This window comes from Toxorhynchites rutilus, chromosome 2 (assembly GCF_029784135.1).
Source record: "Toxorhynchites rutilus septentrionalis strain SRP chromosome 2, ASM2978413v1, whole genome shotgun sequence".
NCBI classification, from domain to species: Eukaryota; Metazoa; Arthropoda; class Insecta; order Diptera; family Culicidae; genus Toxorhynchites; species Toxorhynchites rutilus.
This window is the reverse complement of record NC_073745.1, coordinates 343006437-343030043: the sequence shown is the minus strand read 5'-3', so window position 1 is coordinate 343030043 and position 23607 is coordinate 343006437. Positions and strand designations below refer to the sequence as shown.

General features: G+C 38.4%; 1 protein-coding gene across 1 annotated transcript in view; it reads right to left on the bottom strand.

The window, feature by feature from the left end:
• Positions 1-23607, bottom strand: part of LOC129769411 (guanine nucleotide exchange factor DBS) — a 179943-nt gene that overhangs the window by 118167 nt on the left and 38169 nt on the right. The window contains exon 6 of the mRNA XM_055771689.1: positions 16578-16757. Coding sequence (XP_055627664.1) covers positions 16578-16757 — 180 coding nt within the window. The remainder of the gene's footprint in view (positions 1-16577; positions 16758-23607) is intronic.

The following is a 23607-nucleotide window of genomic DNA, read 5'->3' as shown; positions in this document are numbered from 1 at the left end:
TACCGACATCGACCCACTTATCGGTGGCCGCAATGCCGCGGGGAAGAACGGATTTCGATTCGCTCGATGTGGAATGTAAGATTTATCGAGTGGTTCTTTTCAGGCAAATGGGTCACTTTCCGCACTCGAGCTGTGTGCCATTTGCGAACTCGTTTTCTACAATTAATTCTTGTTTTCGGCAACTTTCACTCGGATGCGCGAATGAAAGCAGAATTTCATTTGTTGAGTTGAGATCGTGAGAATGGTTTTTTTTCAGGAAATAGTTATGTCATTTTCCCGAATTACACGATCTGTTCGTAACATATTCTCATTCAATGAGTGCCCATGCGAACGCAATCATGAAAATTGCACCACTTAAATTTACATACGCATTGCTCCAGAGCTGCATTTCTACATCTCAAAACCCATAATGGTACACAATATCGTTTGCAGCCGGCACCTAGTGGCTGGGCTTTGCGATAACAACGAGCGCGAATCGTGTGCAAGTTCTCATCAGACTCATCGTAATCGCGTCGGCGCAACTTTGCGTGTATTCTGAAATCACTATTTTAATAACATCTCACTTACTCGAAGAAGAAAAAAACGCTACCGTTGGAACTGATGTAATGATTCTCTATTTCATCCGAAGACTGTCTAAGGCGTCTAAGAGTGTGATGGGATAAACGAAAAATGACTTTCAAGTGCCGACTTGCATTCCGCGCAGCATACACACACACACACATACTAGAGCACTTTGGTTACAAACCATGCGCACCCTACGGTACCCTCTCTGAGGGTTTAGTCAATGATTTATGTTATTGAGTATTGTGCCGCTAATTAGCAGCAGGTATGAAGCGATGGGAGCAAACAAAGACTGAAAATGTGCCAGTTTTGCGATTTCAACGAGAACAGATGACGATCAAAGATTAGCCGATCTTCTCGTGAGTTTAGATGTTTGATCTAGATTTACTGGCAAATGAAATTGCGTACAAATAGGGCTACACGAAAGAAGGTAACGAAAAGCCATAACGGTATGATCAATTAGCAGAAAACTATTGCAAAATTACTCAAAAAAAAACTGCTAGCAGGGCTCTCATAGGGCTTTAATCTGATGCAGAGTCGAGTTACTTCACCAGCTTGTAGCTTTTTTTAAAATTTTGAATATTCTTTTTCATATAGTTATATTTGATCTACCCATGGCATCGCGCATAAACAACAAAGACGTGTGCGTTGAGATGCAAATAAAATACAAGCGCTCTCCAACAGACGGGTTTTCATGCCTTTACGCTTTGTATCGTTTCATCGAGTTTCTCCTCCGAACAGAATCGCACCGCGATTTTACTTATTTAACAATACATTATCGAACCTCCGACGTAATATTGCTCCTGCTGCTCGCATGAAGCGAAAACACTGTGTGTAAAAACTGCTTTGAAAAATGATGTTGAATGGTCGTTGACATGAGCGAGACTGTGTTATATAAATAACAAGTGCAACAGAACTATCACATCAGACCAGGAACTTTGCATGTGATGATCAAGTATGGGGATACAGAGGGGTAAACATTTTTTAAATATACTAATTGAAAAAGATACTAATTGAATACTCATCAAAGAATTGCAATTAAAAAAAAGAATGAGTCGGGTGTCAAATGACATCTTGTAGAACGGTTAGAAAGCTTTAAGTTTGTTGATTATAGTAATCAAATAAATATGAATTTTTGGGAGTTGCATTAAACTAGAAGGGTCCAAAACACGACCGCATTGTCGACGTAGGACTATGAAATTATAGAAATTTCAGAATTAACGTTTTAGTACACATGTTCGGTAGCACTGATAAGCTAACTCCGCCTGCGAATGACGGATCTCTACAGTAACATGTCCAAAAAAGAACCTAAAACTATTGAGAACCAGAGCAGAGGGTCCAAAGCCCTTAAAGAGTATGGTTGTAACAGCTGTTATATACATAGTCATTATGTAAAGAAAGAAATGGATAAACTCCTAATCACTTTACCCACCACAGTGAATCCTGATTCTTATCTCCCCCCACTAACAACTATCCTTTCCATGATAATCGCTAGGGAACCACGCTATAGAGGCGACCTTTCTGGCCTTCGGGCGGTGATTATCATACTAAGATTCCTTCCTATCCATGATTGACTATTTAAATGATTTGAAGCACGATTCACCGAAACTTGCACAATGAGTATGATAACAAAAAAAAAATCGATATAACAGTAAATTTCGACGTTTCGTGCAATTATAAGACATCTGGCATCAACTTTTTTTTTCAAAATCCCGATTTTCTGTACCTCTCACCTTGGGCGATTTTTCGGTTGCAAAAAACTCAAAACGTCTGCGATGCTAGTGAATGAAGTCCGATTGTGCTAATATCATGCATTGGGTATTTTATCGTGTAAATCAACATTTCACACCAAGTTCCATGTGGAAAAGCGAGATGATCATTTTCATTGGCACCCCATACCATACGTTTTGCCTCGTATTCTAAAAAAAAGACCCAAAGAGTCGATTTTTGACAAAAAAAAATTCGAGATGACATTAGATCTCGACGTTTCATGCAATTTTGAGACATTTGGCATCAAATAATTTTTTTCGAGAAAATTTTATTTTGGAATTCTTGGGATTTTTGGAATTTTTGTGATTATTATTATTATTGTGATTTTGTGATTTTTGTGTTTTTCGTAATTCTGATTTTGTGATTTTTGGGGTTTTTGTGAGTTTTGTGATCTTTGGTATTTTTACGATTTAATGGATTTTTGGAATTATTGGGATTTTTTATATTTTTGGGTATGATTTTTGTGAAATTTTTGTGATTTTTATAATTTTTGTACTTATTGCGAGTTTTGTGTTATTTTCTTATTTTTGTGATTTCAGTGATATTTGTGATTTTTGTGATTCTTGTGGGTTTGGTAAGCTCCGTCTGCTAATGACGGATCCCTATAGTAGCTTGTCCGAAATAGAGGAACTCCTAACCCAGGAATTTCATCAATGGTCTTCTCAGGTTGGAAAATATATCGCATATACGAGGAATATTGAAGGACTTTCTCGGTGACCTTCTCAGATTGCCAAAAATATCCTCGGTGACCGATAAAAAAATGAAATGTAATAAGAGTTATGAATATAAATGTATAGTTCGAGTGTTTTCAAGGGAGTTTTTTCAGTGACCTACGAAAAATATCTACGTACTACGGATGATGAATAACGAAATGTATGACCGGTACGATTAGAATGGATATAATTTCCGTATTTTAGTTGAGACCACAGAGAATCTCTATTTAAAGCTCGATTCATCGATATATGCACAATGAGAATGATTTGCTACTCCCAAGCGTCATTCAAATTTTAATGTAATTTTTGGTATCTTAGGAATTTTTGGAATTTTTGTATTTTTTGAATTTTTGTATTTTTGTATTTTTGTATTTTTGTATTTTTGTATTTTTGTATTTTTGTATTTTTGTATTTTTGTATTTTTGTATTTTTGTATTTTTGTATTTTTGTATTTTTGTATTTTTGTATTTTTGTATTTTTGTATTTTTGTATTTTTGTATTTTTGTATTTTTGTATTTTTGTATTTTTGTATTTTTGTATTTTTGTATTTTTGTATTTTTGTATTTTTGTATTTTTGTATTTTTGTATTTTTGTATTTTTGTATTTTTGTATTTTTGTATTTTTGTATTTTTGTATTTTTGTATTTTTGTATTTTTGTATTTTTGTATTTTTGTATTTTTGTATTTTTGTATTTTTGTATTTTTGTATTTTTGTATTTTTGTATTTTTGTATTTTTGTATTTTTGTATTTTTGTATTTTTGTATTTTTGTATTTTTGTATTTTTGTATTTTTGTATTTTTGTATTTTTGTATTTTTGTATTTTTGTATTTTTGTATTTTTGTATTTTTGTATTTTTGTATTTTTGTATTTTTGTATTTTTGTATTTTTGTATTTTTGTATTTTTGTATTTTTGTATTTTTGTATTTTTGTATTTTTGTATTTTTGTATTTTTGTATTTTTGTATTTTTGTATTTTTGTATTTTTGTATTTTTGTATTTTTGTATTTTTGTATTTTTGTATTTTTGTATTTTTGTATTTTTGTATTTTTGTATTTTTGTATTTTTGTATTTTTGTATTTTTGTATTTTTGTATTTTTGTATTTTTGTATTTTTGTATTTTTGTATTTTTGTATTTTTGTATTTTTGTATTTTTGTATTTTTGTATTTTTGTATTTTTGTATTTTTGTATTTTTGTATTTTTGTATTTTTGTATTTTTGTATTTTTGTATTTTTGTATTTTTGTATTTTTGTATTTTTGTATTTTTGTATTTTTGTATTTTTGTATTTTTGTATTTTTGTATTTTTGTATTTTTGTATTTTTGTATTTTTGTATTTTTGTATTTTTGTATTTTTGTATTTTTGTATTTTTGTATTTTTGTATTTTTGTATTTTTGTATTTTTGTATTTTTGTATTTTTGTATTTTTGTATTTTTGTATTTTTGTATTTTTGTATTTTTGTATTTTTGTATTTTTGTATTTTTGTATTTTTGTATTTTTGTATTTTTGTATTTTTGTATTTTTGTATTTTTGTATTTTTGTATTTTTGTATTTTTGTATTTTTGTATTTTTGTATTTTTGTATTTTTGTATTTTTGTATTTTTGTATTTTTGTATTTTTGTATTTTTGTATTTTTGTATTTTTGTATTTTTGTATTTTTGTATTTTTGTATTTTTGTATTTTTGTATTTTTGTATTTTTGTATTTTTGTATTTTTGTATTTTTGTATTTTTGTATTTTTGTATTTTTGTATTTTTGTATTTTTGTATTTTTGTATTTTTGTATTTTTGTATTTTTGTATTTTTGTATTTTTGTATTTTTGTATTTTTGTATTTTTGTATTTTTGTATTTTTGTATTTTTGTATTTTTGTATTTTTGTATTTTTGTATTTTTGTATTTTTGTATTTTTGTATTTTTGTATTTTTGTATTTTTGTATTTTTGTATTTTTGTATTTTTGTATTTTTGTATTTTTGTATTTTTGTATTTTTGTGTTTTTGTATTTTTGTATTTTTGTATTTTTGTATTTTTGTATTTTTGTATTTTTGTATTTTTGTATTTTTGTATTTTTGTATTTTTGTATTTTTGTATTTTTGTATTTTTGTATTTTTGTATTTTTGTATTTTTGTATTTTTGTATTTTTGTATTTTTGTATTTTTGTATTTTTGTATTTTTGTATTTTTGTATTTTTGTGTTTTTGTATTTTTGTATTTTTGTATTTTTGTATTTTTGTATTTTTGTATTTTTGTATTTTTGTAGTTTTGTATTTTTGTATTTTTGTATTTTTGTATTTTTGTAGTTTTGTATTTTTCTATCTTTGTATTTTTGAAAATAGATTATACAGTCAACTCTCCCTAACTCGATGTACGGTATCTTGATATGTTCTCTAACTCGATGGGTTTCATTGATTGATTTTACAAGCATTCTTCTCTGCATAACTCGATACCTTCCTAATTCGATGTTCTCTTGGATATCAGGTTGAGGAGAGTTGACTGTATTATGAAACGAAAAAATAGGCGATACTTTCATATTTCATGTATAGAGGTTGCAGCTTCCTAAAAATTATATAAAAAACTGCGGTCTCCTTGGTATCAACACTTCGGAAATCTCAAAAACGATCATTCTGGATGAACTTAAGGGTGAAATGAAAAAAATACGAATGTAATTTTTTTCAGAACAAAATAAATATAGATGACTTGAGCGAAACCCGAGCAATTTGTTTTTTTGTAGTTCCTTTATCATTAAATTGTTGATATAAGAAATACAAATAGCATTTCCTATGTTGGTTTTGATGGAGACATGCCACTCTCGTAGTTAGCTATTTCATTCGCATAACGATTAGATAAAAAAGTAGAATGCAAAATTCCTTAGCAGTCTTGTTGATGAGGAGCTCTGGTTACACTACAAATCATCTTACAACGGTAGCGTTCCTTCTCACGTCAAGTAAGACACAGTGCCAACCACTGGATTAATTATACATTTAACCAACAGATCCCCTTCACTCTACAATAATTAATCCAAGCTAATAACACACTTCAGAGAGTGTGATTGCAAACCGGTATGAATGCGGAAATTCTCGTCCACAGTTACACCGAACACATTATACACCCTCTCTTAATAATCGCTTGATTAGCAAGACGCCCGAGTGACAATTAATGCATTGTCACTTAGTGGCTAACTGTCCAAATATCTAGTAGATGATCTGGGGCTGCAGAGGAGGGCGCAAGAAATGTTGACAATCGGCTGAATTAATTACAACCTGTGCGCATTTTTCTCTCTCGTCAACTGTCAAAACAGAAAAAGCTTCCCTAGCCGAGAACAGCGGTTGAAACTATTTTTTTCCGTTTTCTTTTCTCACCCAAGACAAAAGCAAAACTGCGGAGAAAAGACACAAAAATTGCGGTATCGTTCCGCGGAATTCATGTAATCGTGTAATGATATGTTGTCGGCAGCATTTGGAACATAAATACAACGCTAACAACTATGATGCTTGGGAGAAAAATGTGCGGATGATTCATTGGGCGTTGATAGAATTATTGTTTCCGAGAGCTTCAAACGTCAACGACCCGAGCGCTTGATGACTCTCGACCATAAGATATCTGTTTCAAAAACATCGAAGCTTCAAAAGGGTGCCAAAATTTAAAATTTTAAGTGTGGTGCTCCGAAGAAAATGAAAGCTCAGACTACAAATGTAAAACTACAGACTCCAATTGTCGCATGGTGTTATGAAATTATGAAAAAAATTACAAGAATACAATCCTGACACATAGAGACGTCTAATCATAGTAAAATTGACTGAAGACGTATAAAGCATATTTTTTCCGACTTTCAAACAAGAATTGTCTGAAATATTTCTATTCGTCATATTTCAACACGGGACAGACCGAACGCATGCGCAGGTATTCCCGTTCTCCAATCAACTGTCAAGGCCGACCTTCCAAGAACAAACGCTAGCCAAAAATAACTCTTCCGTGAAAGACCTTGACCTAGGTTCAGAACCACGCGAAAGTTTATCCAATAAAATACATTCCAATGCTCGAAACGACTTCCCATTTTGGTCTTCCCTCGCTAATGTGTTCAGTCGAGCGTAAAAGGAATGACTATTGCACCAGGGAAGCAACACCGGGAAGAGGATCGCCACATTCCTGCGAGCGACGCTTTGGTCCTTATGCCCATCCAAGCGTGAAATTCAGCGATTCCTTTGTACCAGGCTCGCAGCCTGTGGAGGACGATATCGGTGATGACGTATGGGTTTCCACCCGATTGGAAGTGCTTTTTCGTGAGGGGAAATTCGCCCGACAGGACCTGCTGCTTGTTCAGTCATGCGTAAAAGGACACCAATCAAGAGGGCTATCGTTGGAGAAAAAATAGGGTTACGAATCACTCGCCGTGAAATCATAGCTGGAGGGGCTATTTAATTCAAGTATATGTAGCTATTATCGAGCCTCTGTAATCACCTATTAAAAATTATAGTTGTTATCCCCCCTTTTCTACATTGATAAATAAGATCACGTCAGTGCTTGTTTCGAATCTTGAGATTTTGCTTATGTCTTTTGATAAACGATTCTAATGGTAAACGTTTTTCACTCATTCGAATCAGATAGAAATCGCAGGATAATGTATGCTATTCATTTCAGTTTTAGTCAAGAAGTTTTCAGAATCGCCTTGAATTCTGATTCCGGTACTTCATAAGAAAGCATGACAATGACAAGCTGTTGATTACAATATGTGAAAATAAATCATAAAACAATGGGAGGCGAACCATTTCAAAGCGTTTAGTCTCATTTCTTGCATGCAACAGATCAAAATAGGGCCCTTCTTCATTGACATCAACGTGGACCATAAATTACCGTTTCTCGGTTATGAAAATACTGGGAATAGAAGCGACTTGTAGTGGATAACGGTTATTACTTTAAGCCACAATCATGGAGCTATCGACATCGCTTCGCAGGGCATTTGCCAACTGACCACTCGGAGTACCGAGCAACCGAATATTCATCATTATTTCCTAAGCTTTTTTTATCGACGTCGTTTTTCGGCCACCGCCATTAAAGAGCTTTGAGAGACGAATGAAGTGTTTCGGCTACCGAGGCTGGTCACTAGCAGCTGCGGGATGGGTGCTTTTAAATGCCCGATTCACGACATAGATTTGGTAAATTGCAATTAAAAGTGCGTTCTACATTCGATGGTTACAACGTTATTAGCAACTCCCTGAACCGAGCTGCTATTTTGCGCAATGTTATGCAATATGGATTGTCATTATAGATAATTTCTATATTATTTTGATTTTCAGCCTTGCATCACATTCGTGGGTGATGTGTTTGTTGTTTCGACCATTAATGTCATTCTCATTTTAATAGCTAATAGCTAACACCTCTGAACGGATCAGATCTCACAAAGGCGTGAGAATCTTTCGGTGAGAAAATGTATTTGTGATTGGTTTGCATAACGCGATGATTTATGCTTATATGATAACGTTTTGAGGTCACCGCTTTTCACTATCATAAAAATAGCAATGCGAAAAGCTTTAATCATAAAACGTATGTACCGTTGATTATAATATAGGCTTGAGAGGAAATCTTTCGAATTCGAATTAAGCACCTAACCACCCTTTTTGTGTGTGTTTACCTGTTCCGAGTCATAATTTCTATCATTTCCCGCCATTATTGCTTACCAAAACATAGCACACGGTACGGATCGGATCGCTTTAAAGAGGCGGCATGTATTTTTCCCCGATTAGTCCCAGATTCGGTGGTGGAAACTTTCTTCCCGAGTCATCCATCATATCGTTGCATTGGGGGCCTACTTTTCTACTGACCTGCAATTGATGCGCGCGCGCCTCGGAATCTCTCACGTCTAATCAGTGAGAGCGCATAGCGCAAATGCGCGGCTTCTTGTTTCATTTATTTTTTCTCGCTGTTTGTTTTCCGCCGAAATTTCTTTCCTTCAAATAGTGACCGAATTTCCTCCGCCGCTGCATATGATTGTGTGTGCCGGCACTTTCGCTGTTTTTTATTGGAAATTTGCGTATGTACTGAAAACGTGCTTTCCATGCCGGCAGCAGGGCAGCAGTCTTTTGCAATGGAACCGTAATTACTGTAATGAACGCCGCTGAATATGATCTTTCAACTTATTGTGAATTTAGTGGTCGTGTTAATGGGTACGATGATGTTTCGACCTCTGGTTAATTGAACGCGTATGCATTTGGGTCAGAGAAACGATTGATATTTTTAATGAATAAGATGGCGAGAAGGCGTGGAAACATTTGAAACGGGCGATGTTTTGAGGTGTAATTTAAAGCCACATAAAAGTGTCACAGTAATGTCTGAAGTATTTAATGTTTTTCAAGAAACATTTCATTTCTAGGCAACCTAAATGACAAACCCCACAGACAATAGAATCAGCAATCAATTCATTGCAGAAATGTGAAACAAAATTGAAATTGGAAATTTTTAGTATCCATTACGGAAGGTTATAAAGGATCCTCAACATCCCTTATACACAACTTTTTAGCAACATAAATGTTCAGATTTTTATAACTGATCATACCGCACTGACAATTCCGACTCGTAACTGTTTCTCTTAAAGCTTTTTCGACTCAAGCATTCTCAATTCATCAGTAAACAGTATTTGCCTGATCAACCCCGGCCTAGGAAGCTTTTTCAAGTCAGCTATAAACTTTTGGTTATTGTAATCATGACATAGTGGGATTCTAATTTTGTACAATTAGAATTTTTCGATATTTATGTATTCCGAAACATGATTTCCAACCAAAAGCTTTCGAGATGTTCGGAGCTGTTTTATCATTTTCGAGAAATTGAGACTATGGGCCTGATCACGAACATCACGTCACTTACACTTCACTTAATATTTTTGTGTCTATCATCATTGTCACAGACAGTTACGTGTAAAAATACTCCGTGAAGTGTATGAGTTCATTCCCGTTTATAAGAGACTTGTCAGTTGCATAATTTCGGGCGTTTGAACGTTATGTCGATTGCATAATTTCGGACGTTTGAATGTTATGTAGGTAAAATTAACTCCTTTCGTGGTCGTTTGTCTGCTCTCAGCCACCAGACCTTTTTTACCGTTCTGGTCGTTTATCTGCTCTCAGCCACCACAGCAAGAAACCATGCTAATCGTATATTTTACTCAATCAAGTATCAGTTTATGCTTTTCCTAAATTAAGATCGATGTCTAGTGAGCCTGTTAACGAATCAATACGATGCTCCTATTAGTAATAGATAACGGTACTCAGTATCAAACAAAGTAGTCACCAACAGAAGTCAACGCATGGTGCGTTGAATGTATAGGAATGCGTACGCTGAAATCATTATTTGAGTAACTATTGGTTTAAATTATGTTGAAGTAGTTGTTTTAAAGAGCAGTATAGTTGTTTGTATAAGTGTCTTATGTCATCCAAATAATCCCATGTAGAAAAATCTCTGTTAAAAGTGAAAAATGCTGATCTTTTCGGATACATATTGCTGGCGTTAATTACACATTTATTGTATTAATGGCAAAAGTGTCTCATATTCAACGGATAATGAAAATAAAATTATGTATTGATTATACTTCATATGATTCTCTGTTGGAGACTATTTCGAAAGATTTCACACGAAGATGAAAACATTACATTAAAATACTTTGTTAAGTTAATACATATATATAGTTCACAAAAAAAAAATTATTTTTCATAATCTTGCATATATCACTAATTTTTCAAGAAAAAATAATGCCGACCATGCCCAAATTTAATACGAGCGCAAATGCAAGGGTATGTTTTACAATGACAAATTTGCGATTATACCTCGATAATTCGGTATTCCAATGCCAACTTTTCGGACTCATCCATTGATTCATTTGCTTGTTGCGTTAATTTGCTGAATCAAACGCGAGTCCGAAGATGAGGAGGAATACCTGGTTGCTCTTGAATGATGTAGTTGTTGAACATATGGGAATGTAATTTTCCTCTTTCTATAAATTACTCTAGAGATGAAACATGACTATTATGCTTAATAATCGACATCTCGCATACGCTTGTTCTTAGCTCTGTCTTGCTCGTTTGAATAGTGAGAAGTATTCAGTATAGGTCAAGGTTAGTATCATTTTTTAAGAACCGTTTCTACAATTTTGATAAAATCGTCTATATCTCAGAACAAACCCGAATATATCCATCTAACGATCAGTATAATCTAAGCTACTCCCATATGTGATTTTGAAGTTTAATCCTCTTATCCTTCCCATTATCGTGTAATCTGATATATTGATTTAATTATTCAAACAGAAACTGGTCAGCAGCGTCGGTCAGAAGAATAATCTTCATATAAAACATCTGATGAGTTCGAAGGAATTTGCCAAAACCAGAAAGTGATTTGATTTTCTTTAGACGGATATCAAAATTATGAAAAAGAACTTTTAAAAACAGTACCTTGTGAATGCTTTGCAATGGTAGACTCATTTTTTCCTTGTTTGAAACTTATTACCACTTTTTTAATAATCTTTCATTCAAAAAACAATATCTTTGAAAATATTTATTACGTAAAAAGAAAAAAAAAACAATGGCCTTATCCGTTATAAACATACACCCATACCTCGCTCTACGGCGTAGATACGTTCCACGTAACTTGGCCGCAAAGCGAAAATCCGTATAAGGAATATAATAAGTAAAGTATAGGTAATAATTATTATAATACAAATTCAATCGGATCGGTTCCAAATTTGTTAAATATGTAACATGATTTATCATTCAAAATGCATTTTGTTTCATATAAATCAAAAATACATACATGTAATGTATGTTTTTGTACATATTGTACATAATGTACATAATTATTTACATACATAAAATAATAGCATGAAGAACTTCATGTTACAATAAATATGTATCAAAGGTCAAAGATGAATACATTATAGTGTCAATGGATGTGTAGGAAAAAAATGACCTTCGATTTTCAAACGGCACTTTCTTGAAAAGGTTGATTTTCACGAAAAAACTACACTACGCAAAGTATCAGATCAATACTACTTCACTTACTAGAGTCGCACAGCCGTCAAAGTTTGAGTCTTTTGAAAACTGAAAAATCACCCAAGAACACGTTTTTTCCGAGTTAATTTTCGACAAAAACTTTTTTTTTTGATGCAATTTGAAGCCATTTGACGTGCCTGAATTTAAGAGGGCCGTTTTAGCGAAATGCCGTATAAAGAGCGGCCGTATATCGAGGTATGGGTGTACTCATTTCCGAAATAATTGGTCATTTTTTGACGTAGAACTACGTCTTTCATTAAGGGTGCCAGATCAGAAAACAGGTCACATTTTTATGAAATAAAGTTAACGTTAATAACTATTTTTGCCGCGAACGGATTTTGGCGATTTACATACAAAACGAATCGGAAATTCCCTAAGATTTGTTTAATATGCTATACATTAGAATCCCCTGGTTTGTAAATGGTTAAAATTCATGAAAACTTTAAGCGTTTCAATTTTCTCATACATTTGTTCTGTCCATTTGCGTGCTTTTCCGAACAGAGCTGTCAATAACGAGCAACTTATCGACGACCAACGAAGGGGAAATCGTAGGATTTAAAGTCTCCGTGAACAAAGGAAAAATAGAAGAATGAAGGGGAATACTTGCCTAGAGTATAAACAGTGAATCTCGCTGAGGCAAACTTTCATTCGATATCGGACTGTTGAGCAATCCAGCTTTCGCTGCGCTTCGATCTAAGATTGGACCCCACCAGTGGTAATCCAACTTGGATATCGTCGTTTGGTTTTTCTGTTCGTTTTTCGCGTTATTCGTATCGCGTGTTTTTCTTTCCGCGTCATAAATTGGACGCTGGGTGATGAGCATGAAGAAAAGGAAGGCAGGCTCGAGTCCTGCAAAAAAAACGGACGCATTGCCAGGAGCAAAAAAATTTCGAGGTAAGCATCATCTAATGATGCACGCGATGTTAGTGCAATGAAAAGCGCTCGCATTGAACCGAGCCTTCGCGAGTGTGACACCGGACTGCGGCGCGTCGGTCGAAAATGTAAACGCCGTTACCCAGGCAGCAACCAAAATCAAGCTTCCCCCACTGGTGATGAAGGCGGTCGTTCTTGACAAACTCATCAGCGAATTCGCATCGATGGGTGTTACACCAGAGTACAAGATGTGTGGCATAACTCAGTCTTTTTCCAAGCAGTTAACATTGTTTGTTTTCCGTCATCATAAGGACTTCGTTGGTGACTTTGAGAATGCATCAATGCATTAAACTTAGGTTATGGTGAAGCAGGCGTTAAGGTTGTGCTCCAACAAACTATTTGGGGAAAACCAAGCATCTTGAATGTTTTACTGCAATGTAATAAGTTATTTGGGTTCCCGTGCCAGTCGCAAATCTACCTTCAACTAGGATTGCATTTGCGCTAATCTTGATCATAATGAAGCAATGCTACTGTTTTCGAGGTTGTTGATATTAACAAAAGAGTTTATTTCGCTTGTTTAGTCACCAAGAAAGTAAATGCCGTTCTGGAATTTTGTATGTGATTAGGTTTCGCTTACCAGTAATAAAACTCCCTCCACTAAGGGTGACAGCTGCGCTTCTCTTGAGCATGAGAAAGTAATGTAACTTTTTTCGAGGCCAGTAATATTAACAGAAGTGTTTCTTTTGAGAATAACGCAAAATGATGAGAAGTGTTTATATTCCTAGTAGTTTCAAGCCACCAATGTAATGGTTTCGTATGCATGCTATGGCGAACGCTTGTTTGGCGCTTGGTTTACGTTGTACGAACGATGGCTAGAAGTGCGATTCTACAATAACATGCAATACTAAATAACATGTAGCATGATATTTGATACTTGAAAGTGTTGTCATTGTTGTTGTTTCCATGTGGTGCCAAAAATATATTGATGTAGTTATGAGATGCGGAATAATGGTGCTGGTCTTCTTCTTCTTGAATGGCGTTACCGTTCTCTGTGGAACTTTTGCCGTCTCAACGTATGCATTAACTAGCGTCATATAATAATACTTTAGTTGAGATTTCTTATGCCAAATAACACGCCTTGAATGTATTCCGAGAGGCAAGCTCTTGAGTACGCGTGACCACAGTGCCAGTCGAAGGAAATTTCTTTGACGAAAAAATCCCCCGGCCAGAACGGGAATCGAACCCGAACACCCGGCATGATAATGTGAGACGCTAACCACTCGGCCACGGGTGCATAATGGTGCTGGTGCAACATGTATATAATCAACTGTAGCCGAGTCTATGTCTAGGTAAATTCGATACGTTCGAGGTAAATTTTCAATGCAATGACATGAAATAAATTGCGACAAACGATCAGCTAGTGTATTGTTTTGCGAGGGCAAGAATGAAACATCAATCAATTATCGTCAACTGATTCTAAAATGAAAAAAAACATTTCAGAGATTATTCTACTAAGCAGTTGTTTCTAAAATTTCACAGCATTATAGAATAACTAGCTAACCCGGCAAACTTCGTCCCGCCCATTTACTTGATTAATTCTCGAGTAATGCAGAAATTTGTGTTTTATTTGTATGGCAGCCACCCCTAAGAGATGGGGGAGGGGTATCTAACCACCATAGAAACATTCATTGCACCCTAAAGTTTCCATATGCCTAATTTGGTTTAATTGGCTTGATTAATTCTCGGGTAATGCAAAAATTTGTGTTTCATTTGTACGGCAGCCCCCTCTAAGAGAGGGGGAAGGAGTATCTTAACACCATAGAAACATTTATTGCATCCTAAAACCTCCACATGCCAAATTTGGTTTCATTTGCTTGATTAATTCTCGAGTAATGCAGAAATTTGTGTTTCATTTGTATGGCAGCCCCCCCTTTGAGTGGAGGAAGGACTGTCTAACCATCATAGAAACATTTATTGCACCCTAAAACTTTCACATGCCAACTTTGGTTTCGTTTGCTTGGTTAATTTCCGAGTAATGCAGAAATTTGTGTTTCATTTGTATGGCAGCCCCCCCTTAGAGAGGGGGGAGGGGTCTCAAAATATCACGAAAACCTTCCCCGGCCCCAAAAACCCCTACATACCAATGTTCATGTCGATCGGTTCAGTAGTTTCCGAGTCTATAAGAATCAGACAGACAGACAGACATCACTCCATTTTTATATATATAGATATCCGAAGGTATAAACAAGCGACTTATATAAAATAACAGCGTAGTTCAACGTCAACAATGCGGTCGTATCTTGGACACAACCTCCTATATTTTTTTTTATAAAAATGTGTTTTTCATGTTTTATACTGAAATTAAAACAAGCCGAAAAGTAGAACATTTCTATCGGTGTGCTCTCTCTCAGTGTTTGTGTATATGTGTTTGTGTATAGGATAGGATAGGATAGGATAGGATAGGATAGGATAGGATAGGATAGGATAGGATAGGATAGGATAGGATAGGATAGGAAATAGTGATCCCTGTCGAACCGAATAGATCACTTGGTACATTTCGGAAAAACAACAACTTCTAAAAAGTCTATAATTCATTTTGTGAAGCTAAAATATTATAAATCAGTAGAAAATATCCTTTCTCTTGGTGTAGAATTGCTGACGAATTATTTCAAAGGCTAGGGAGTAAATGAGGCACCAATCTAAAAAGAAAGATTTATCCGTCACCTCGTTGTCGTGTGGTTGTTGCCAAGGCACGTAACTTTGGTATATTATATACGGAGTGTGTGGCACACATCCATTGATTATGTAAAATGTTTAGATTGAGTTGCCAATAATTTGCTTGGCACAGTTTAACTAATCTAATAAAAAAGCGCAGCAGAAAATAACTATTTCTAATGCGGACCGCCAGAGTTGAACTAATTTCCATCTAACGCATCTCCATGAACCCATTCATTAATTCCGACATGTAGATCACGGCAATAATTCGAACTGACGAAAGTGGCGCTTACACGGTGTGCTGCTATTAATCGGTACTCATAATTTACAAACGAAGCAAATTAACCGCATCGAGAGTGTGCAATCGAACGCGTGATGCAACTCAATCAATGGGATGATCCAGAAAGCGCATCCGCGATAGCGTAACACCACCACGCCTGCAGTGGATGGAATCTGTGCCCTTATTTACTTTTTTTTTCTCCGAAATGGATGTGTTTGGATATTACAAAGTGCATAAGTTCAATGGATGATTTGTTTTCGAGCCGTATTTTTTTAGTCTCTCGCTATGAGCTGAATAGAGAATGGCGTTGTGCAATTTTTCGCATGTGCAGGAGTAAAATTTAGAAACAGATATTGCATATATCCATTTGCACATCGCATGTATACGCAAGTCGGAGATAATGATATTGCTAATTGGAGGAGGAAGTGTGTTTTTTAATAGATCCACGCAAAAAAAGCTCGCTGGCAGAAGAAAAATTAACAGCGATGCAATTAAGAGCACTTAGTAGCGGTGTTACCAGATAAGTTTAATTTAGTTAACTAAACTTAACAGTTATAGTTTAGCCGATGTAAGATATTCTCCATCTATTTGCCAGATCACAAATCTGAAACGTTGCGATGAGTGCTTCCAAAAAATAGACTTACCTTATTGTATGAGCGCCTGGTTCGGAAGATAGGATGAGGCGCACCTCCGGGTGGTTGCAACGGCACAGCTGGTTCCGGCGTCACCGTCTGCACCGGTCTCGGTGGTTTCAAGGTTAGTTTCTTCAGTGTCGCCACTCGATTATCGCACATCAGCTGAACATCGTCGATTCGTTGTAAAACCTGAAAGAAAGAGAGCAAAATGTTAGAATGGAATCATCTTGGAAAACAATTACCCAGAAATAACACCAGATTCTGTCAAGGGAGGGGAAACGCCTGAGGATTGAACTGCTTGGGTTTTGGCTTTATGTTGACCAATGGTCCGAGAATATCGCGCTCCGGTCGTGGATTGTCAGATTTTATAGGACTTAATCCTTTTCCCTTGCGCTCCATATCTGTTAGTTTTTGAGAGGAAACTTCTTTCTCCGCCGAAATCAGTATGTTGGCATATTTCCGTTCTAGCCGGGACAAATTCTTCTCAGTCATTTCCTCATTACTACGAGACATTTTTTCACGATAAAATTTAGAAGATGTGTCCTGTACACCAAAAAAAAAAAACTATGTTTGCTATGATTAGAAAGGACACTTTTCATACAACAAAGTATGGTTCAACGGAATAGGTGAGCTACATTATGGTGAGAAATTCCAAAATACAGAGCCTGGCACGTTTCCCCTCGTTTTATAATTGCTTATTTTTGGAAGACCCTTTTTATTTTTCTTCTTCTGAAGAAACTTGAGTAGTAGCATTTTTCCAAGTTATTTAGTTTGGTTTTGTGCCTAAACCATTATTCTCTGGAATTAATATACAAATATCGTTTACCTCCAGCATCAGTCGGTCAACCGCCCACGCTTGTTACGCTTGTATTCAAACAAACTATGTTTGTTGTTTACATTAACGGATTCGCGTCCGTTTATGATCCCCACGATGATAATCGTTTCACCACATACACATTAAATCGCTGGTAATAAACCGCCTATGCTGGTGTGAAATCGTCTTCGAACGGTCAAATTACCTCCCGCGATTGGTTCCCACATTGGAAGAATCATGTCGTTCACTCGCAGACGACTCACACGCTTCCTACCCTGAAGAATCAGCACTTTCACCTGACGTAACCGGTGACGTTTTCGGACTACAACACCAGATGATGATCGATTGCTGCAAATGCCCTTCATATGGTGCGCCACTGCAATCAACCGTTTGTTGTGCATTTTTGCTGCGATTTGTTGCTTGTTTTATGGTCTCTAAACAGACGGCCATACTTTACTGGAAGCGGCAGTAGCCGCGATGATTTAGTGGCATAAAAAACATGTGTTTTTGCTTTCGTTCGGGATGTTAGCTAGGGTATTACCTCCGTCGCCGCCATTCCGGCGGTGATTGATTGTACGTTATCGGATGAGGAAGAAAGTGCGGTTAGCTGTTTATATTTTTTATATAAGACTCTTCACTGAAATTAAGGCTTCCGGGTCATGGTGCCATTAATATTATAATCTCTGGCAGAAATGAAATATTCATAAACGAATTAAACATTCGCACCGATAAATCTACGATGATTGGATTGGTTGGCTGCGGTGATGACCACAGTAAGGTTAGTGTGAGCTGTCGGCAATGAGCAAAATGTGAGAAGGATAATCGCAGAGATGTGGGCTCGCGTTCATTTTTTTATGTGACCTTACAGCAACACTTTTCGTTGTTTTTACATCACTGAGTCGTATAAATCGATTAACCCGGAGGCGTACAGAGGGATAGTGTTAGCGGACCCACTGTGCAATCGTCACCTAACGTCTGAGTGAGTACCGGTTACGCCTTTTGCGAATGAGCGGACGAACGCAAAGCGGGGCTGTCAAGATGACAGAACACTATAGAGACATATAAGAGAGAACTGTCAGATGAAGAAAAACAAAGAATAAAGTCAAAGGTAAAGTTTAGCTGAGCAAGTTGTTAGAAGTTTAAATTAAAGAAAAGTGAATTTAGAGAATTGAATTTTGAAGAAAGCACCAAAATGTAAGTGGAAATGAACATACAATTAAAGATTATAAAACTTTAAAATAAAATTTCAGCTTTGAAGCTGTTCCCACTGCTATCAAGGAGGTGTTTTTAACGACCCGAAACACGATTTCCACCAACAAATCTTCAAAGATTTTGAGGTTACGCCACCCGCGTGGAATCGAAGGATGAGTTCCGAAAGCCACTGCATGCTGTGCGACCGGCCAGATAGCGCCGATGATCTAGTCCAGTGTGACAAATGCGATGGGTACGTACACTATTCGTGTGCAGACGTGGGAGACTCGATTGCCGATGCCGATCGGAGTTTCATATGTAAGAGATGCGTCGAGAGTGACGAAGTAGCCACGATTTCTTCTCACCGGTCTAGCCGGAACTCCCATGTGACTACACGTAGCAGCGTACGAGCAACACGACTAGCGCTACAGATGGAGCAGCTGGAGATGCAGCGGCGGTCGCAGCTGAAAGAGCTGGAGGAAGCTGAAAGATACCAGCAACAACGACGGCAAGTGGAGGCGAATTTCGAACAGCGCCGTTTCGAATTGTTGCAGGCACAACTACTCGAAAAAGAGGAGAATGGCAGCACCAGGAGCCGAGTTAGTTCCAGGATTGTCCGGGAGAACACCAACCGGTGGATTGGAGCAGCGAGTCAGACAGAGGGTCAAGCAGGTGCCACGTCGACTATCCCTGCTGCAATATCTACTCCAAGAGACGACGTCATTCGAAACCAGCAGAACACAGCACCGAGTACTGATGTAGCCATCCATCAAGAAGGTGAAGTACCTGGGTCAGTCGGACTACCAGGAGCAGATCCGGCCGTATCAACAATCGTGACGACGAGCGCGGGACAGACGAGTACCAACGCTACACAAAACCAAGAAGAGCAGCTTGTTGGTCAGTCTACAACGAACCAGGTGAGCGATGGTTTAAGCAACGTGAATACTGGTTTGCAACCTATAGCCCAGGCTAGCACAACCGGCACATCAAAACAGTCATTCGTAGCGCAGACATCACATAATAAAGTTAGACAGCTAGGGGCTATAAGTAAGCAAATAAATACTACCGAAACAGGAGTTTTAGCTAGTAGTACACATAGACAGTTCTCTCAGCAACTTCCTTCACACACAATGTCTCAAACAGGTGTATATTTACCTGAAATATCTGTGCTCAAGCCGGAAAATAGTCGGCAGTTTTACTCAAACTCTTCTTTGCTCTTGCCACCGCCGGGGCATGAGCAGGAAATCGTAGCGAACTCGTTAAGGCTTCTGTCACCGCCGGGGCATAAGCCGATAACCAAACCGAAAAGGTCGCAGCTGCCACCACCGCCTGGGTGCAAGCAAGGTAGTGAACAGAAACAACCGCAACCGGGAAACCATGTGTCATCAGTGTATATGCATACGTTTCCGCAACAGCAATGCCGTGAAACGCACACCTCAGTATTATTACCATCGTCGAGACAACAGCAGTATTACATGCCGCCGTCATGGACACCTGCGCCACCGCCGGGGCCTACGCAGCCGCCCACATTCAGAGACTTCAACATACGATCAGCACCAACGCAACAGAATAATTATGATCGTGTTCGTCAGGGTTGTGCGATGGGACCAACGACTGAACAATTAGCCGCTCGCCAAGTGATACCGAGGGAATTACCTGTCTTCGCCGGGGATCCGCTGGACTGGCCACTATTCTTCAGCTCGTTTCGCAACTCCACTAGCGCGTGTGGATTCAATGATGCAGAGAATCTCGCGAGACTCCAACGGTGTCTAAGAGGGCACGCACTGGACAGTGTACGTAGTCGCCTACTGATTCCAGAGTCAGTTCCCCATGTGATAGCTACCTTGGAACGACTGTACGGAAGACCAGAAGTCATCATTAACTCGCTACTGAAACGGATGCGGGAAATTCCCTCGCCCAGGGGCGATGATCTGAAAACTCTAATCAAATTTGGAATGGGAGTTGGGAATTTGGTAGAGCACATGATACTGGCAAATCAACGACAACACGTTAGCAATCCGATGTTGCTGCAGGAGATGGTGGATAGGCTTCCCCCAAACTTGAAGCTGCAATGGGCGTCCTTCAAACGCACCTATCATACAGTCGATTTAGAGACGTTCAATCATTTCATGACGGAGTTGGTAACAATGGCAAGCGAAGTCACCTTGAACACGGATCTGAGCTACGAAAGCGCAGTAAGATCGGAGAAGAACAAAAAGGAGAAACCTGCAAAAGAGAAACTGTTCTTTCATCAGCAAGCTTCTTCCACGTACCGACCTGAGGTTAGTAGGCCGCAGCAGAAGGAAACCGTGAATATAATTAGCAGACCATGCTCCCACTGTGAGAGCACTGAACATCGTATAGCCGTGTGTCCAGAATTCATGAAATTGGATGTAGATAAACGGTGGAGAGTAATGAAGTTGAAGGGATTGTGTCGAATTTGTCTCATACCTCATCGATCGTGGCCGTGCCGCTCCAAGAAAGAATGCGGAGTTGGGGACTGTCGTATGCGTCATCATCATTTGCTGCACTCGAGGACAACTGAGCTGGGAACACCCACACCATCGACAGCTTTCAGCAATAGCGTTGCCCACCAACATCATCACTCTACGACAACATCAGCATTGCTACGATATCTTCCTGTGACGTTGTTCGCGAACGGGAAGCGCGTTGACGTCTATGCTTTCCTTGACGATGGGTCTTCGTCGACGATGATGGAAGCTGAAGTAGCGAGATCCCTTGGAGTTGAAGGACCTAGAGAGCCGCTTTATCTCTGTTGGACGGGAGACGTGACGAGAATGGAGAAAGAGTCACAACACCTTGAAATTACAATCACTGGGAGAAATGAGAAAAAGCAATTTCCGCTGAAAGCGAGGACGGTGGGACATTTAAAACTTCCCAGTCAAACGGTGAATTACGAAGAACTTTGTGTAGATCATCCATATTTAAAGAAGATACCGTTAAGTAGTTATAGTCAAGTCACTCCCAGTCTTATTATCGGAGTAGACAACGCTAAACTGATCAGTTCACTCAAGAGTCGGGATAGCGGTAATAGTGAGCTGATTGCAGCAAAAACACGGCTTGGATGGTGTGTATATGGGCGACACACCACTGATACTAGACTCGTGGAGTACATGAACACTCATGTGGAGCACAACGAACAAGTATCGGAACTTCAAGACCAGTTCAGACAATTCCTGGCGATCGAAGAAGCAAATATGAAGCGAAGCCCTCAGTCAGAGGAAGATAAGCGAGCATTGAAGATCCTACGAGAGACTACTCGACGAGTGGGTGGAAGGCTGGAGTCTGGCCTGTAGTGGCGCTATGACGAACCCTGTTTACCTAACAGCTATCCGATGGCCATCCGTAGAATGGAAGCTTTAGAGAGAAAGCTGTCGAAGAATCCCTTCCTTGATACGAAAGTAAGACAACAAATCGCAGAATATCTTGAAAAAGGATACGCCCACCGTATAACATCGGAGGAGCTGGAGTCTACAGAGCCTGGTCGAGTGTGGTATCTACCACTCGGGGTAGTAAGCAACCCGAGAAAACCCGGGAAAGTTAGGCTGATCTGGGATGCAGCAGCTCGAGTCGAAGGCGTGTCGTTCAACGACGCAATGTTAAAAGGACCTGATATGTTGACCGCTTTACCTACCATATTAATCCGCTTCCGGCAGAAACGTGTGGCGGTTAGTGGAGATATAAGAGAAATGTTTCACCAGTTCCTGATCCGGCAAAGAGATAAACAAACACAGAGATTCATTTTTCGAGAACGACAAGATGAGCCGCCTCAAATCTTCGTAATGGATGTAGCTACGTTCGGAGCAGCCTGTTCACCGTGTATTGCGCAATATTTAAAAAATCGAAACGCAGAGGAGTATGCGGAGCAGTTTCCCCGGGCAGCCAGGGCCATAACTGAAAATCATTACGTTGATGACTACCTAGACAGTTTGGATACGGTAGAAGAAGCAGTGAGTTTGATAAAAGAAGTCAAATACGTACATTCCATGGCTGGCCTGGAAATTCGGAATTTCGTCTCGAACTCTACCGAGGTACTGGATAATATCGGCGAACGCAGCAAAGTGCAAGAGAAGTCGATGAATCCAGAGGTGAGCATCGAAAGGGTGCTCGGCATGGTGTGGAGACCGTCGGAGGATGTCTTCAGCTTTGATAACAGTTTGAAGGAGGACGTTCGTAAAATAGTAGAAAGCCAGAAAGTGCCTACCAAACGTCAAGTGCTGAGAACGATCATGTCGTTATTCGATCCGTTAGGGCTAGTAGCGCATTACTCTGTTCATGGAAAGATACTTATGCAACGGATTTGGAGGACGGGTTCCGATTGGGATGAACCGATCAGCGGAGAGATTCTAGCTGACTGGCGCAAGTGGAGCGGACTACTAGCAAACATCAATGAGGTTCGCGTACCAAGATGCTATTTTTCTGACACTGGAGCCACAACAAAAGGATCACAGATACACGTCTTTGTAGATGCGAGCGAAAACGCCTACGCCTGCGTCGCGTACCTCCGCAGTTGGAGTAACGGGGTACCTCGGTGTACCTTGATTGAAGCAAAGACAAAGGTAGCGCCATTGAAGCCGCTTTCGATACCTCGGTTGGAGTTACAGGCGGCCCTGATCGGTTCCCGAATATTAGAAAATATCAGCAAAGCGTTAACAATACCGATCGCGGCAAGATTTCTTTGGTCCGATTCTTCTACAGTCCTAGCGTGGCTGAGATCGGAGACTCGACGCTACCATCAGTTTGTTGGCTTCCGAGTAGGAGAGATACTATCCATAACGGACATAGACGAATGGAGAAAAGTCCCATCTAAGGTTAATATCGCAGATCAAGCTACGAAATGGGGTGACGGGCCCAGCTTCGATCCAAAGGCGTGGTGGTACACCGGCCCAAGCTTCTTGAGGGAGTCAGATGAATTCTGGCAGACAGTTGTGAAAAATGTATTTACTACAGAGGAGGATCTTCGTGCAGCGTTTCTACATCATCGGACCATGCCACAGCCAGTAATAAACGTGG